This window comes from Phalaenopsis equestris, unplaced genomic scaffold (assembly GCF_001263595.1).
Source record: "Phalaenopsis equestris unplaced genomic scaffold, ASM126359v1 Scaffold000224, whole genome shotgun sequence".
Taxonomy (NCBI): domain Eukaryota; kingdom Viridiplantae; phylum Streptophyta; class Magnoliopsida; order Asparagales; family Orchidaceae; genus Phalaenopsis; species Phalaenopsis equestris.
This window is the reverse complement of record NW_018164666.1, coordinates 4,971,847-4,988,128: the sequence shown is the minus strand read 5'-3', so window position 1 is coordinate 4,988,128 and position 16,282 is coordinate 4,971,847. Positions and strand designations below refer to the sequence as shown.

Genomic DNA, 16,282 nt, shown 5'->3' with positions numbered 1-16,282 from the left:
TCCTGCACAAATACTCCAAACCTCTTTAATCAATCAAAATACTTCCACCAGCATGAGCAAAGGATCGCCGCTTCTATTTATATCGCAAAAACAACTAGTTAATGCTAAACCCATATTGGTACTCACACTTTCAAAATACTACCATTGAAAAGGTAGTACAAGAAATGATGTAAACAGCTTGACTGGACCAAGCATAAGCTCATATTCATCTCTAGTGCTACTAATCAAAAAAAAGATGGGGCATGTAGATCTTGAGTGAATTCTTGTGATTTAAATCGTGTCAACATTTCAAGCAATTTTCTAAGCCTAATAATTGATGAAATGCTAGACGAGCTGCAAGGGGACACTAGCTACTCCAATCAAGACTCGTGGACAGGGCAGCGGAAGGCATCTATAAAATGGCTTTTCAAACATACAAAGGGCATTATGAATTTGCAGTAATATTGTTCGGCCTCGCCAGTGCCCCCTCTAAATTTTAAAACATATTATTAATGAGATCATCATCTATAAAAATACATTACAAATCAACAATAAATACATAGCACTAGCCTTCAATTGCTTGCACAATAATCAATTCCTCCTCAAAATGTTTATAAAGCCAAACTAAGGTAAACTACTTACCACACAATGTCCGCTAACTCGTCTCAAATCAAGATAAGATTCATGAAATACTAGATTGGACTCTACCAACCGATCTAAAAGCTGCAAGGGGTTATCCAACCCAGCTGAATATACAAAAAATTGTCTGTAACGCCCCAATATCATGGCACCATTAACCTTGTGTTACAAAAAAATTGCCTGTAATCCTATGTATTAAGAACCTTTCAAATTGCTGAAAAACATAGGAATTATCACATATATGCTGGACCTGCAAAGTATTAGCACATATAAAACTGCCCTAATAAGATTGAGAGGGTTGCAATTATCTGTTCAGGATGCTGCCACTTGGTGCATCATGGTAGGAAGTGTTATTTTGTAAAAAGGAGATAGGATCTATTTGCTACAATTCCACTTTAAGATGATATGAAAATACGCTTTTGGATGATATGAAAATACAGCAAGCTTCTTCTCTTTTTATCATCAATGGTTTCCATTCCCCTTCAATATGCTTCATTTCTTACCCAATTTCAACGAGATTGCTGTTTATCATCTATCATTATCTATCATAAAAAACAAACAAATAAGCTCAAATTTTTAATTGAAAGAGAGAAGTTAGAAGCTAATAAGTCTTACACTTGCCTTCATTCTATGTCGTTGGTCGCCATAACCCTTGCGAACTTGGTTGCCGATCTTTCTAAAGAAGATGCTGGCCCTCTGCTTCTCTTTGTACAATTGCACGCTCGCTTCTTCTCTCAAAGCTCCCCCTCCAACATCCGGAAACAAGTCAATGCTTGCCAACCTAGCCTGCCATAAAAAAAAAAAAAAAAAAAAAAAAAATATTTATTGATCATAAATATAAGCATAATTTATTGATTTGGAGTTTTGTTATCTGTTAAGAATTCGGATTATCCAAAACTCTCAAAAGAAGGATTTTGATAGGATTCAAAATTGTAAAGAGTATGAAAAAAATATAATTATTTAACTAAAAAACGCCTGCATAAAAAAATAATTAAAAAAAAAAAAACTACAAAGGCGAGGTTTTTAAGTAAATAAGTAATTTGGCACGTACAATAACTTCGGCGGCGGACTCCACCGGCAATGCCTCGCCGGAGAACGGCGAGCCGCCGGACCACTCTTTTAGAACTTCATCATAGTCAAGTTTCAGCCACAGCCGCGGCTCCATCCCATCTTCCTTCTCCTTTTTCTTCTTCGCCTTCGTCTTCGTCTTCACCGGTGCGGCTTTTGGCTTAGGAACAATATCCTTCACATCCACAACATCCGCACACCACCATTCTCCTTTCTCCTTCTGCTTCAACGCCCGCCTAATGTTTGGCGAAATGCCAAAACCAAACCCCATCAAGCAATCCAAATTGGCGTCTTTGAAGTAGTTTGAGCTCATTGAGAGGTTGCCCATACCCATTATACTGTCAATGCTTTCCTCTATCTCATTGGCTAGAATGGATTCAGCGTGGAACTCAGGTGAGCCAGGGTCCTGAAACTGATGAGAGTATGGAAGGCTGCAAACCGAAGAATCTGACAACTTTGCCTCCAATCTGATGGGAAGCATCCCAACTGAGGGCGACTCGCGAAGCAGGATGGTGGCATCATCGGGAATGGGGAAGGAGTGGAGACGAGCAGGAAAGTAATTTGTTCGCCGAATAATGGTAGGTGAGAAGAGTTTGGGAGATATGGTAGAGAGGAGGGCGGCAGCTTCAGCTGAGCTCTGGTTAGGGCGCTTACGAGGAGATCGAGCTCTTTTAGTAGAGATAAAGAAGGGGGTAGAGTTGCTTGACTCGGGTAAACTGGAGGAAAGAGATGAAAGCGATGAAGATTTGGTGACGATTTCCAGATCAAGCCTGTAAGTCCGGCCGCCGCCCTTTATCAGGCAAGGCGACGACATTGGGAAAGTTCGAGGAGGAGGAGACCACTTGGTGATCTTGTGCTAGAAATAGAAGAAGAAGAAAAACAGAAAATTTATCATAGATTTCGGATAGAACAGAAGAACCCTGTGACTCAAACTGAAAGAAAAAAAAAGGTTTTTACAGTTTTAAACGTTCACCGAAGAGTCAGCCAAGCCTTCCAAGCTGTTAAAAAAATCTCCAAATCGGAGAAAGAAAATGGCAAAGGGAGAAAGAGGAGGAGAAAAGTAGCCGAAAGAATGGGTGCTCGGTGTTACTAGATGCAGGTGAATCTAAAGGGGCTTTGCTTCTGAGCAAGCGAAGTGGTATGGAATCAAGGGAAGTGTTTTGATGAATCTGACAAGAGCTTAAAAGTTGGTTAAACGTCAGTATATAGAGTAACTGTTGAAGAAGAAAAAGCTATGGCGGCCTTCATTGTGGGGAAATTTGTGGAGGGGGGAGAGTAGGATTGTAAAGGTATTACGGTAATGGGAAAAGGAATGGTTTTTTTGGAGAAGCAAGAATGGGACTGTGAAGGTGTTACCGAAATGTCAGAAGGAAGGGTTTTTGAACGAGTAGGGCGAGCACTTGTGGAGGATATCTTTTTAATTAGGATATCTTATATATATATATATAGAACCTGAAAGTACTTTATTAAAAAAAATAATAGAGTTAAATAATATAAATATAAGTAAAAAAAAAAAAAAAAACGAAGCAAAGTTACACAACTAATAGAAAAAACAAGACATCAAAAAAAAAACAACTAAATAATCTATCGACTAAGTAAGTTTTCAACTGTCCTGTATAATTATACTAAAAGATAGAATAACTTAATAAAATCCCCATATAAAGAGAATCACATTGCAAATCATTGTCGGTCAACTTTTTGATGATTTGAAATATAAAAAATAATTTTGAAATTTAATTTAATATAAGAGGTATATAGTTTGGGTTTTGAAAGTGGTATGTTTTAATTTTTGAAAAATGAGACCAAATAGATCTCATTCGTCCAATAGTTTGTATAATTTTGTTCGATATCGCGAATACTACACCTTCCTGAAAGACAAGTGTAAACTTCGACGATAGACCCAATCCAGCAAACTAAGAGATTTGTGACATTGGTCTGCGAACCTTTTATGTGTGGCCGACAAGTTCTCCTATTCAATACAAATATTAAATAGGGTTTATTTTACATGGGTTCCAAGTTCCCTATAGAGGCAAACCCCTATAGTTAATTGCATCCTAAATGATTGGGGTCGCTTGAGAAAATTCTTGATAATGATGAGAGGTACTAGTCTTCAAGATTTCAAAGTTTAGGTTTTCACGGTAGGACGTAGAAAAGATAGTGGGAGTGACTCAAATAGGAACCGTTATTTTCAGGAGTCCAAATGAAGAAAAAGGCAGGGGATGTCACAGATTCTGAGGAGAAAACCTCAGTGACTTCCCAAACTATCCTAATGTGTGGTTGAGTTTTAGAGACGATATTATTTAGGTGTTTAATAATGCCAATTTTATTATTTGGGACTTACACTTGCATAATAACTGATTATTCAAATAGCCCGCAAAGAGATGAGGGTTTACATCGTAACGAACGACATCCTCATAAACTAAAGTGAATTAGGACTTACGCTGCACAACATAGTTGTGCAGGAGCCTAAAAAAGGGATGAGGATTTACGTCGCGCTAGACGAGCTACCTTGAAGTCCTATGGGTTGTTAATTAGACAAAGAAGAGAGTTTAGCTGGTGTAGCATTATTTTGTTGTTATAGAATGAAGACCACCTCCATTTGTAGTCCATTCCAAGCTCCATACCGCGTTGCCCATGAAGTTGCTCCAAGCTCCTTACCGCGCTGCCCATGAAGTTGCTCCAAGCTCCTATTGTAACGATGGCTCCAGGGTTTAAGTGTTTGAGATTGGTGATTTATGTTTCCCAATTTTTTTTGTCAAAGTTTGGTTTTGTTTTGTTTCGGTTCTGATTTTAGATCTGGTTTTGAAAGCAAAATAATCAAATTGCAGGTAAATAAAATGTATTTGAAAGGTAAAATCCAGTAAAGTAAAATGTTGTAGATAAACTGTAAAGGCGTACCTGGGCATCTACTACAGTTGTGTTATTAGTATTGCGAGCATAACGTGATTTGCACAGATTTAAATAAGATTGCAAAAAAAAAATGAACAAGACGAGAAAACCCAACACGAAAGTCAGAAACACGAGTCGTAGAAATCACAAGCAAAAGAAACTCATAGCCACATACGAAAGACCAGGACTGGGTGTAAGACATTGGTAAAAGTGGGGGGCTCAAATCTGGACTGTGTGCTTCCCGATCTTGAACAAGAGCTACCAGCCCGACAATCTACGGAAGACAGTGCTTAACCTCAATCTGAATGATTAGCCGTGGACCTTTATAAATTTTCACAGAAAAACTCTTTGATTTTCATGCAAAAGCTGTTTTTTGAGTCTTTTTTATGCAGAAATCTTTTTAACATGCAAAAGAAATTTTTATTTTTACTTTTGTAAATATTTTGTAAAGTCGTGTAGTCCACAGACTAGTCACTATAATAATGCTAGAACTACTGACAACCTAAGAGCGTCGTCGGGGGCAACGATCCCACCAAGAATCGACGAATAGTATCATTGATCCTCCATCAGTACATTTCTTAGTAAATTTACACTTAAATTTTTTCTTATTCTTGTGTATGAATGAGAAAATTTGAGAAATAAGCATTTAAAAAAAAGAAGATTTACTTATATACCACATAATTATAATGTATTTACATATATAAGACCTAAACATCAATTTTTACATACATACCATCTTATATATCCATGGAATGGTATATTTCACTTTTTAAAAATTAAAATAGTGGTAGCTCTCATGTTGTATGAAAGAATTCATTGGTATAAATATTTTAGATGTGTAAATACAATAGAATTGGGTGATATGATAAGGATTATCATTTTGTGTAATGAATCATCTGAATCAATTAATCATTTTTTTTTAAGTGTTTCATTTCCTTGTGGATCATAATGAAGAAGAGAAAAAGGTTTGTCCCCCTCAAATAAGACTCAGGTTCTGCCCCGTGGGGATTATAATAAAATAAAAGGGTATTCATATTGCTAACGTGAAAAGAAAGATATCTCTAAAAATTAACAATTTTAGTGAAATATCCAAAATTTAGAAGCATTAGAATGAGTATGACCCAAAAAAGAGAATAATGATTAATACATCACTTAGCTAAATAACAAAATAATGCATCCAAATAATTTTATAATTACACATAGAGTTAATATTATCAATAGAATGCTACCAAGACCTCCATGCAACTTAGGCAAAGTATAGTACTCTAAACAATAGTAATCACTTACTTTTCGATATTATTGTGGAACAAAAAATTCCAAAACATGGAAGAAATTTTCTTCCAAATACTCTTAGGCATAGTAGTAGACAAAACCAATAGTATAAATAACTCTAGATAGTAGTTTTAATAAGTTGAAATATCTCAATTTTGGATAAAACATTTTACTTCTAACCAGTCAACATCTATAAATCTTATCAAGAAGAATATGACAATTATCAACCATTGATTTGGAAGGGTTAATAACAACCTCAGATAATTCAAGAGTAAAGGCTTGACATTATAATCACAAGTATCATTTAAAATTTGTTGAATAGTAAGATTATCATAATTATAAAAACAAATAGCAGACTTGGAGATATTTTAGTAAGATTAGAAGCACAACTAATAACATCAAGAGAACTAGCCATATGATAAATGGAATTAATAGCCGTCTTACTAAAATTTAATACATAATCGACATATGTAAGATGAGAAATGTTATCCACAACTTGTTTCATACTATTATAACAATGAGGACTAAGAATTGAAAAAAGAGCATCCATTATAATAATAATAAAAACATGGTGAAAGAGGGCGACCTTGATGAAGACAATGAGAGGAAGAAAAATAATCTTTTATCTCTTCATTAATAATAACAAAGAAAAAAATATCTTTGATGCATGCTTTAATCCACTTTATAAATGTAGAAGGAAACTCATTATTTTCATATTATTTTCAATATATCATAAAGAAAACACATGTTAGCCTTCTCAAAAGTATTATTGTGATCAATCTTGTAACAAAATTTCTTATGAGAATTGCTAGAGTTAAAACCATATAACAGTTCATTAGCTAAATAATATAATCAACAATAGCATAACCTTTAATAAAAGTTATTTGAGCAGGGTAAATAACATTAGGAGAATGATTTTAAATCTATATAAAAAAAAGTTTTGACAATAACTTTATAAAAATTATTAGAGAGAAATATAAGCCTAAAATCATTAAGGTGGAGCCCCACTATTCTTAGGAATGAGAGTAATAGCTGAATACTTAACTCTATTAGGAAGCTTATCTATAATAAAGAAATATTTAAAAGCTTTAATACAATAAGGACCCACAATTTATCAAAGAATTTTAATTAAAAAGTAACTAAGCCAGGAGTTTTATTACCCCCAATGCTAAAAAAGGAATTTGTAATATCCTCATTAGAAAACTCATGCAAAAAGGCTTTACAATTAGAGCTATTAATAATATTGGCTATATGAAAGTAATTAACATATAAAACAGGGATATCATTATTGTTATTGAGCATATTATTTAAATTGGAGATAGCCTCATCTGCAATATCATTATGAAAGTGAATATAAGAATCTTTAACAAAAAGTTCTTCAATGAAATTGGTGTTTTTCCTAATTTTAGCTCTTTGATAAATATCTTATTGGCATCCTCTCCTTAGAGAGCCAAGAAAAATTAGCTCTTTGTTTAATCCACTTATATTCACAAGCTAAAGCATCTTGTAACTCCTTTTCATTGTGAGACAAAAGAGAAAGTAAATCTTTGCAGAGAGAATTTAAATTGAATCGATTCATTGAAATATTTTGCTTCATTTTTAAGTCATCAATAGACTTAGAAAAATAGTAAGAATTGTACCACTTTATTTTTTTCAAAGCCTTCTTAAAATTATTCAATCTATTGCAGAGAGAGAAAATAGGATTCCAATTAACCTTAATGTTCCGAGCAATGTAAACAATATCAAAATAATTAGGGCAATATTTCTATAAATCTTTATACATAAATTTGTATTTAGACTGATAATAATTACCCAAATGAATGAACATAGGGGGTGATCAAACGAATAAAGATTCATGATTTTAAAAGAAGTATGAAAAAAAGAATTCATTCAATTAGTCTTACGGAAGGCCCTGTCTAAAAGACATCTAATAGGACAATCTAATTAATCATTAAATCAAATAAAATCATTATTAGTGCTTTGTAACTCAAGTAAATTAGCAGAAAAATTAAATTTGTTAATACCATCAAGCTTACCAAGGATTGAAAAAGAGCCACCAATATTCTTATCAATATGACGAATACAATTAATTTCACATAGAAAAATTCATAAGTCATTAATATTACTTGCAAGAGAAGCTAAATCCTCCCAAAAATCCTACCTAATTTGAATATTATCATCAACATAAACAAATGTAACAAAAAAATTGATCGAGGAAGAATAATGACTATGCCCATGAATAAATTGAGCTTTAATAATAAGAGAAAGAAGAAGACAAAAATTGTAATTTTACTTAATCAAAATCCGACCATTATCAACACATTGAAAGTTATTATTTATAATATATTTCACATGTTTAAAAAAAAGGAAAATGTGAAATATATTCTAATTATTATTTTTACTGTAGTCATTATTAAGAATTAATTAAAGAAGAAAAAAAAAAGAATACTTGTCCACTTAGAGACTCAGATTCACATTATATTCTAACCATAATGCAGGCTGTTTGAAACATAATGCAGCCAAAAATTGCCCTAAATAATCCCTTAAATTTAGCTATGAGCCGCTAGTTTAGCACACATTTTCTCCTTACCTTATGATATAATATTATTATATTATTATCAACATTAAATTTATCATAGAGTTTTTTTTTTTCAAATATTAAAACTGAGGTTAATATTTAGAGATGAGGTGTCAAATATTAGAGAAAAAATAAAATAAAATCATATATTCAAGAAAAAAAAATTTATAATAAAATGATTGTATGTTATTTGTTAAGGCTTATGATGGTCTGACCTTATCGAAAAAATATTACATGCAGAGCTGTTTACGTAATTCAATCTCAAGCTGATACGTGGAAGACCGATGCTCGCCTACATTAAAAAAAGAAAATAATAATAAAAACACGCGACCCAGCTCAAACTGATACATTATAAGAATATTTCATCGTGTTATGCATTTTTCTCCGCTTTACAGAACCTTGCCAATGTGTTATAAGAAAATATTTTCTGCGTTATTTATCATTGACGCCGTGTTATAAGAATATTCTCTGATTTTATTCTGAATATTTTTCACGTTATCCATGTGTTATTGAGCTGATTTTGAGATTTTTTTGTTCTTGAAACACCAATATCAACTCCATAACACACAAATATCACATCAATATAAATTTTCATCTTGTCATTTGATTGTATCACCTCAATAACACATCAATAACGCATGAATAACACACCAATAACACATTAAAAATAGTGACTGGTGATTTTGAGATATTGTTCTTTAAACAACAATACTAACTCAAAATCACTTTCATAACACATTAATAACACATCAGAAAAAATTTTTATCTTGTGATTTGGTTAAATCACATTAATAACACACCAATAACACATAAATAATACGAAAAATATTCAAAAAAAACACAAAGATATATTCATATGCAATAAAATGTTACTATAACACATCACGTTTTTATTTTTTATGTTGGCGCCCCACTCAGCTCAAACAGTACTCATCTCTCCTCTTCGAGAACCCGAGTCCTTCCAGCTTTTGGAAGGTACCTATCTCAAACTGATCCACTTCCAAGCGATGCCAACCCTAAACTTAACTACCAACATACCAGTGGACGCCGTCGTGGCCTCCGATGTGCTCAAGGATGCCACCAAAATCCTCGCTAAGACCATAGGCAAGCCGGAAGCCGTAAGTCCGTCCAAAGCATCTCTACGAATTTTCTTCCACCCATTTCCATGTCTGATGCAAGGTGTTGGACGAAACAACTCGAAGAACCTTTTTTGCTGCTTTTTTTTAATAATTTTCATGCATTGTCAATTTAGGTTGTTTGGATTGGAGGAAACGTGATGAGATTGAAACTATCTATTGGTTGATTATGAATCTGCGGCAATTGGTTTGAGGTTTCAACTGTTTCTTTCATTTCTTTCAACTCAAATTCTGTGAATCCAAAGACTGTCTTGGTTAGGTATCTTTTGAATTGTCATATTTAGTGGGGTGTTGGTAATAGCCGACCTATTTCCTTGTCTAGTATCAGGTGCTCAAATAAATCACTCAAACGAACCTTTTGGCGTTTTCTTACCGTTTCTTTAGTAATTTTCCCGCAGTGTCGGTATTGGTTGTTTGAAATGAGGGATATGGACTGAAATTGAAACAATTTTGGTTGATTATAAATCTGGGGCTATTGCTTTGAGTTTTTCAACTATTTATTTCATTTCGTTTCATTTTACTCAAATTCTTTGAATCCACACAGTATTGGTTGGGCTTTTTTTTGAAATCTCTTCTTAAGTATTGGATGGTAATGGCTCCCGACGTCATCTCTTTCTTGACCCTTGGCTAACGGTGAGTATTTCGAGGGCATATTTGGATCAAGCACTGTTTCTTTCCTTGGGCTGCTGAGCAATACTAACATCTTTGCTGTACTTGTTTATTAATAACCATTATCATGATGAGATGGGAAATGGCCCATCTATTAAACCATTAGAATTGCTTGACTCAGATGTATAGGGACCCTCCCTACTTCCATCAATTAAAGGTTTCAAATAATATTTGAGTTTCATTTATGATTTTTCTAGTTTCGCTTGTGTATGTTCTGCCTTTAACAAATCTGAAGTTATAAAGCATTTTACTTGACTCAAAAACATGATTGAAACTCATTTTTAAACTCATATCATATTTCCTTGTATGACAGTGGAGAGGAATACAATAACCGTAGTTTTCAAAGATCAAACAAGTTGCCCCTACAATCTAGAATAAAATTGAGTCAGTACTTGGACAAAACACATCCTCAAAACCACTCACACTCTTATGCTTGAGGCAAATCTACCCTATGCTCTAGGGCCATACACTGTAAACTACAGTCTACCTTAATCATATGCTCTCTCCAACCACCAAAAGCAGGCCTTCCTATTATATCCTATTTGGTAGCATAGGGTTGTAAACGAGTTGAGCTTAAGCGAGCTCAGGCTTGGCCCGTGTTAGGCTCGTTCGAAATTGACTCGTGTTCGAAATTACTTGCGAACAGTGAGTTCATGTTCGACTCGAATTACATATTATTGCTTGTGTTTGTCTCGAAATTGCTCTTGAACAGAGTATTTGTGTTCGGCTTGAATTACATATTATTGTTTGTGTTTTACTCGAAATTGTCTCGTTTAAATTAATTAAAAAAAAACTCTATGGTATTGGATTCGAACCTGCACCACTTTTGTGTAGTATAAGACGTAGAACCACATGACCATACAAGCTATTACGATTTGAACTTCGATATAAAAAAATATATATAATATTATTATATAAAAAATATATATAATTTCTTAATTTTGATCTAAAACGAGCCAAAAATGATTGAACAAAAAGTTATTCATGTTCGGCTCATTTATAATTCGAGCTTAAAAAATTTGTTCGTGTTCGACTCGTTTACTTAACAACAATTCAAACACGAGCTACTTAACGAGCAGAACAAAAGATGTTCGCAAACAACAAGCTTTTTTGACAGCCCTAGTAGCATACCTTCTTATGATCATTTGAATATTTGGTTGTGCTTGCCATTTGTGGTTGTGTTCTTCCAACCTCCACAAGCTAGCTCCATGATCTATGCCAGGTGTCTCTTTGGGGTATAACACTACACACAATGGATTCAAATGTTTTGATGAGCTTATTGGCCAAATTTTCTTTTCTTGCAAATTGGTGTTCAATAAAAATACATTTACCAATGAAACTCAAACTGCACTCTCCATCTCTACCACATACCTATTTGCATCCCTCCAGTAATCCTTGCACCTCACAATAACTCATGAGCTTTCTCTAAACAATAGCCCAATGATCTCATCATCTCCACGACAAATAATCCTCATTCTCTTCCTAACTCTTCACTCTCAATCGCACCTTCTCCTCCAAGGCAACAGAGCATCATCTAAAGATCTCAACCAGTCTCACTCAAGCTCAAAATATTATTCTCTTTATCACTCTATACTTAATAATTCAAACCCCAAATGTTTTACTCTTGCCAACAAATGCATGCACTGAAGTCAGGCCATGTCTGCCAAATTTCACGCTCTACAAAGCCAAGAATCTTGGACTTTTGTATCTCCAATATGCAATCATATCATTCTTGGCTATCGTTGAACCTATGAAAATTTCATGCAGACAACTCTTTGTCTAAACATAAAAACACTCCATGTTGCACAAGGCTACAATCAAGAGCACAAAATAGACTATAGCTAAATAGTCACTCCGGTGGCAAAAATGCCAACCATATGTATCCTTTTTTGTTTTAGCCTCCACGATGATTATGATATTCTTCAATTTGATATGTACAATGACTTTTTTCATGAAAAACCCAATTATAATGTTTATATTTGCAAACCATTTGGCTTTCTTGACCAACAATTCTCCATTCATATTTGGTTACTTAAGAAAGCCATCCATGGGTTCAAAACACATCGCGTCAATATTTCAATACATTTTAAGTCATCTCCTTCAATTTGATTTTCAATTCAGCCATGTAGTTCGATCCCTCTACCATATAGGCATCAACGTTGTCATTTATTTTCTGATATATGTTGATCATATTCTTGTAACAAGAAGCAATATCTTGGGTATTCAAAAGACTACTCCACAATCAAAACACACCTTTAGCATGAAGAACTTCTGCCTAATTTCCTATTTCATGGGTATTCAGTTCATGCATCATATTCTCTTAACAAGAACCTTCTAACATAATTATAATATGCATAGGAAATTCAACATGCAGCAGGTCTCAAGAATTGCAACTTCATTTTCATACCTCTCCCATCCATATGTCTGACGTTCTTAATGCCTAGTTCATTTTTTTCTGATCCAACAACATATTGAAAAATCACTTGGTCACTTCAATATCTGACAATTAATGGACTAGACCACCCCTTTATTGTTAACTAACTTTGCCAGCATATGCATTAACCAGTCGAGCTCTACTATCAACACCTGCTGGGGATTCTTTGCTATGTTAAGGCACCATCAATTTTGGTTTTCCCATATAAAGAAGCACATTGACTCTTCATATATACTTTGATGCCAGCTAGGCCAATGGCTACTCAAATCACAAGTCAATTTCTGCCTTTTGCTAATATCTTGGAATCACTTATATCTCAGGTATACGGAGAAACAAGCAATCTATTAAGGCTAAGTTTTGATGTAAAGCATTGACAATAGTTGACATCTTTTGGCTTTGTTATATTTTCTTGGACTTTAAATTAAATTCCAGTTACCGGTCTGACACCACTTCATTGTGCTTCACTATGACAATCACTAATAGTTTTTTTTTTTTAAAATTTAATGAGCGCACCAAACATATTGAGATTGATTATCACTTCATTCATCAATACATTCAATCCAAGGAATCAAGGTTCTGAAAATTGGTACACATGATCAATCAATTGATATTCTAACCAAACCTTTATCCACCATGTTCTTCGTCAAACTCAGATACAAGCTAACCATTCGTTTTGACTGAGCTAGCTCGAGGGGAGGTAATAAACATTCTCATCATCGTAGTAAACATCAAAACCTGCAAACCAATCTTAGCCGGCCATGGATAACAGCATCTCAATCACAACAACCAAAGCCTAATTTAACTTTTGTTCTACCTTATTATTTCTATCCTCTACCATTATATAGCCTAAGAACCATATCACAAATATAGAGATTGAAATGAATAGCTTATTCATCACACTCTTCTTCGTGTTTTAGTTCTGTAATTTGCAATTCAATCTTAGCTCGTTTCAATTTCATCAATAACAATGCTCAGCAGTTTGAATTCTCTGGGATGACTCTCGGCTGTTTTCATTTAGGGATGCCATTTAATCTCTAGATCTTATTGTCATTGAAGTTACTCGGTTCAATATTACTTGGTTCAAAATGGCTAAGATACGATATTGTTACTTTGCCTCATTGCAATATTTGGGACTTTAATGATCGTGAATGCTTTTTATTATGGATGGATTTGTCTCTGCCATTTGCCTCTTTTTTATGGCAGCATTCAAAAGTTGCAATTTCTTGAAGTGAGTTATTTATAATTGCCTCACATGTTGTATTTTTTATTTGCTAATCTACAGCCCTTTTTCTTTTTTTCACTTCATCTCATTTCCTCATGCTGGATCCATGTTGTTTGTGGGCTCACACCTTGACCTTACCACATATTAGGGTCGAGAAATGTAAGAGATATTGAATGTTTAAGAATTTTCATTGAGTTAATTGGAAATATAAGTGGCCTGTTTGCCCCCTTAGAGATAGAAAGGGTGAGTTAAATCAAGGTAGAATTATAGCGGGAGAAGTTTAGGGAAAATCCTAGAGAGAGAGTTTCTATTTTTTGGATTTAGAAGCACACTGAACATCTTCCAATTACATGATTTTTTATATGGGCCCTTTACATAAGTACCACCCAATTCCTATGCATCAACATATCATCCACCCAAACTTTAATTTTTACGTACAAACTACCCAATTCCTATGTTTTTGGTATAGGTTGGCTGGTCTGTAGGTGAAAATTTAAATTTAGATGGTTGATATGTTAATACATAGGAATTGGGTGGTAGTTATGTAAATCTCCCTTTTTCTATTTCATGTTCTCAGCAAAATGTGCAAAAGATTTGGGAATAAATTGGTTATTATAGTTGGTTTCTTTAAATCTATGACAATGTTGTTCAAAGTATCTATGTTATCAACTATGCCATTCCCTTCAGGCATCTTAAGCTCAAACAAATTGCTTTGTTTTGAATCATATTTTACAAGTTCTCAGCATGTTAAAACTCTTGAAGCGTTCATTTTCTTTTGTTAACGTTAAAAAACACTAAACATCTTCGCTCATATTTCTTTGCAAAATACTATAAATTAGCTCCATCATTTTTGCCTTATCATCTGCATCCAAGTAACAATGCAAGTTTCTTTCTTCCTCTAAGGTATTTGCCTTTTTTTATCTGAGCAATAATAGCCTTCATCTATTTCCATCGATTCATGGAATTTGATTTCCATCCAACATCTCAAATTTGACCTTGCAAACTCCCATTCAAGATGACTTCCCTTAGCTTTGATGTTAATTTGTAAGGATCTTATTTATAATATGAACGAGAAGTCCCTTTTACAGTGTGGAAATAAATCATTTAATGCAAATAGGAAATGATGTTCTTGGCAACAAATATTTGTACCCAAAATATAACTAAAGTACATAATTTGCGATCACAATAAACCAAAGCTTAAACATAACTTGCAAACTTGTTTTACTAAGTTTTAACTACAGAAAAGATGAGAACAAATTTGATTTACACAATTTCCTTTTTGCAAAATTATCGAATAAATTGTTGTTAAAAAGAAATTTTGCAACTCAAATATGGTCTCATCTTTTCTTTAGTTAAAAGTTTTGGCTTTTTATGTGATTGAAAAATTTATTATTTCAGAAAATCATTTGCTATACGTGTTAATTATTTTGTTTTTTGTACTGTATGAGATGGCTTATTATTTGTATCGTGAATAAGATCTTGTCAATCTATATATATATATATATAAAATAAAAAACTCAAGGGCATGTATATTGAAGAGAAAAGAGTACAAATAGGTTGTATGAGTAGGCCCAAAAGTAGACACCCAACCTATACGGTACAACACAAAAAAGAGAGGGTACATATAAGATCAATCGAGACGACCCAATTTAGTTCTGTCTCTGCTTCTAATTCTCGGAAGGGAACTAGCTAACAAATTAGTGAGGTGTGTACCATTGCTCAAAGTAACCAAAGTATCATCCATTAGATTCCTGAGCTCAAATATATCTCCATTCTTCTTCTTCCTCCTAGAAGTGTAAACATGTCATTCATCATCCAAAGATTGTTGCTTATTCGGATGAGGTGGTAGAGCTGTAGTCTAAAGATTGCCAACCGCTGTACCCACAATAGGTTCTACTGTATGTGAAGTATGAGTTGTCGCCTCTACACCGTCGCCTCTACACCGGATTTGTCGCCTCTACACCGGATACTTTCTGAAGATGGGGAGCTGCAAGGTTCTCCTGATTATCAGTCCGAACACCATCCTTTGTAGGTAATGAACCCTGTTTTCAATGGGCAATGGGGTTTGAAGATGTATGTTGTCCAACAAAGCCATCCAACATCACTTCAATCGCAGAAATAGTATTGTCAGGGGGGGTCCACAGGGGCAATTATATCAGACACCAAAACCTATCATGTGGTAGCTTTCTCTCAAGGTGGAGCAGATATGTCCAAAGCAGCGCGTACCGTGGTCTGTTGGTAGAGCAGCCTCTTTGAAGGTCATAAGTCCCCTCAGGTCACGGGTTTGAATCCCCCGGTGTGTAGGGTGTGGTACTCGAATATTTAGCACACATAGGAATGGCCGGAGCTTGTCTAATAGCCTTTGACCATTTTTTTAAAAAATTAATATATATATA

At 34.1% G+C, this 16,282-nt stretch overlaps 2 protein-coding genes across 3 annotated transcripts in view; one reads left to right on the top strand and one right to left on the bottom strand.

Annotated features, from left to right (window-relative positions):
* Window positions 1-669: 669 nt before the first annotated feature.
* On the bottom strand, window positions 670-3,079 carry LOC110023397 (protein CHLOROPLAST IMPORT APPARATUS 2-like). Of its 2 annotated transcripts, XM_020722802.1 has the most exons (4): window positions 2,644-3,079; window positions 1,670-2,542; window positions 1,234-1,404; window positions 670-1,160 (listed from the first exon to the last, which is right to left on the bottom strand). In XM_020722802.1, the coding sequence occupies exons 2-4, from the start codon at window positions 2,498-2,500 to the stop codon at window positions 1,128-1,130; spliced, it is 1,035 nt and encodes a 344-aa protein (XP_020578461.1). In that variant the 5' UTR covers window positions 2,501-2,542; window positions 2,644-3,079; the 3' UTR covers window positions 670-1,127. The 2 variants fall into 2 exon arrangements, with proteins under 2 accessions (XP_020578461.1, XP_020578462.1); XM_020722803.1 differs by having other exon boundaries at window positions 1,240-1,404; window positions 1,670-3,079.
* A 6,256-nt stretch (window positions 3,080-9,335) lies between these two features.
* Window positions 9,336-16,282, top strand: part of LOC110023443 (macrophage migration inhibitory factor homolog) — a 9,257-nt gene continuing 2,310 nt past the window's right edge. The window contains exon 1 of the mRNA XM_020722864.1: window positions 9,336-9,543. Within this exon, the coding sequence (XP_020578523.1) occupies window positions 9,433-9,543 (111 nt within the window). The 5' untranslated portion in view covers window positions 9,336-9,432. The remainder of the gene's footprint in view (window positions 9,544-16,282) is intronic.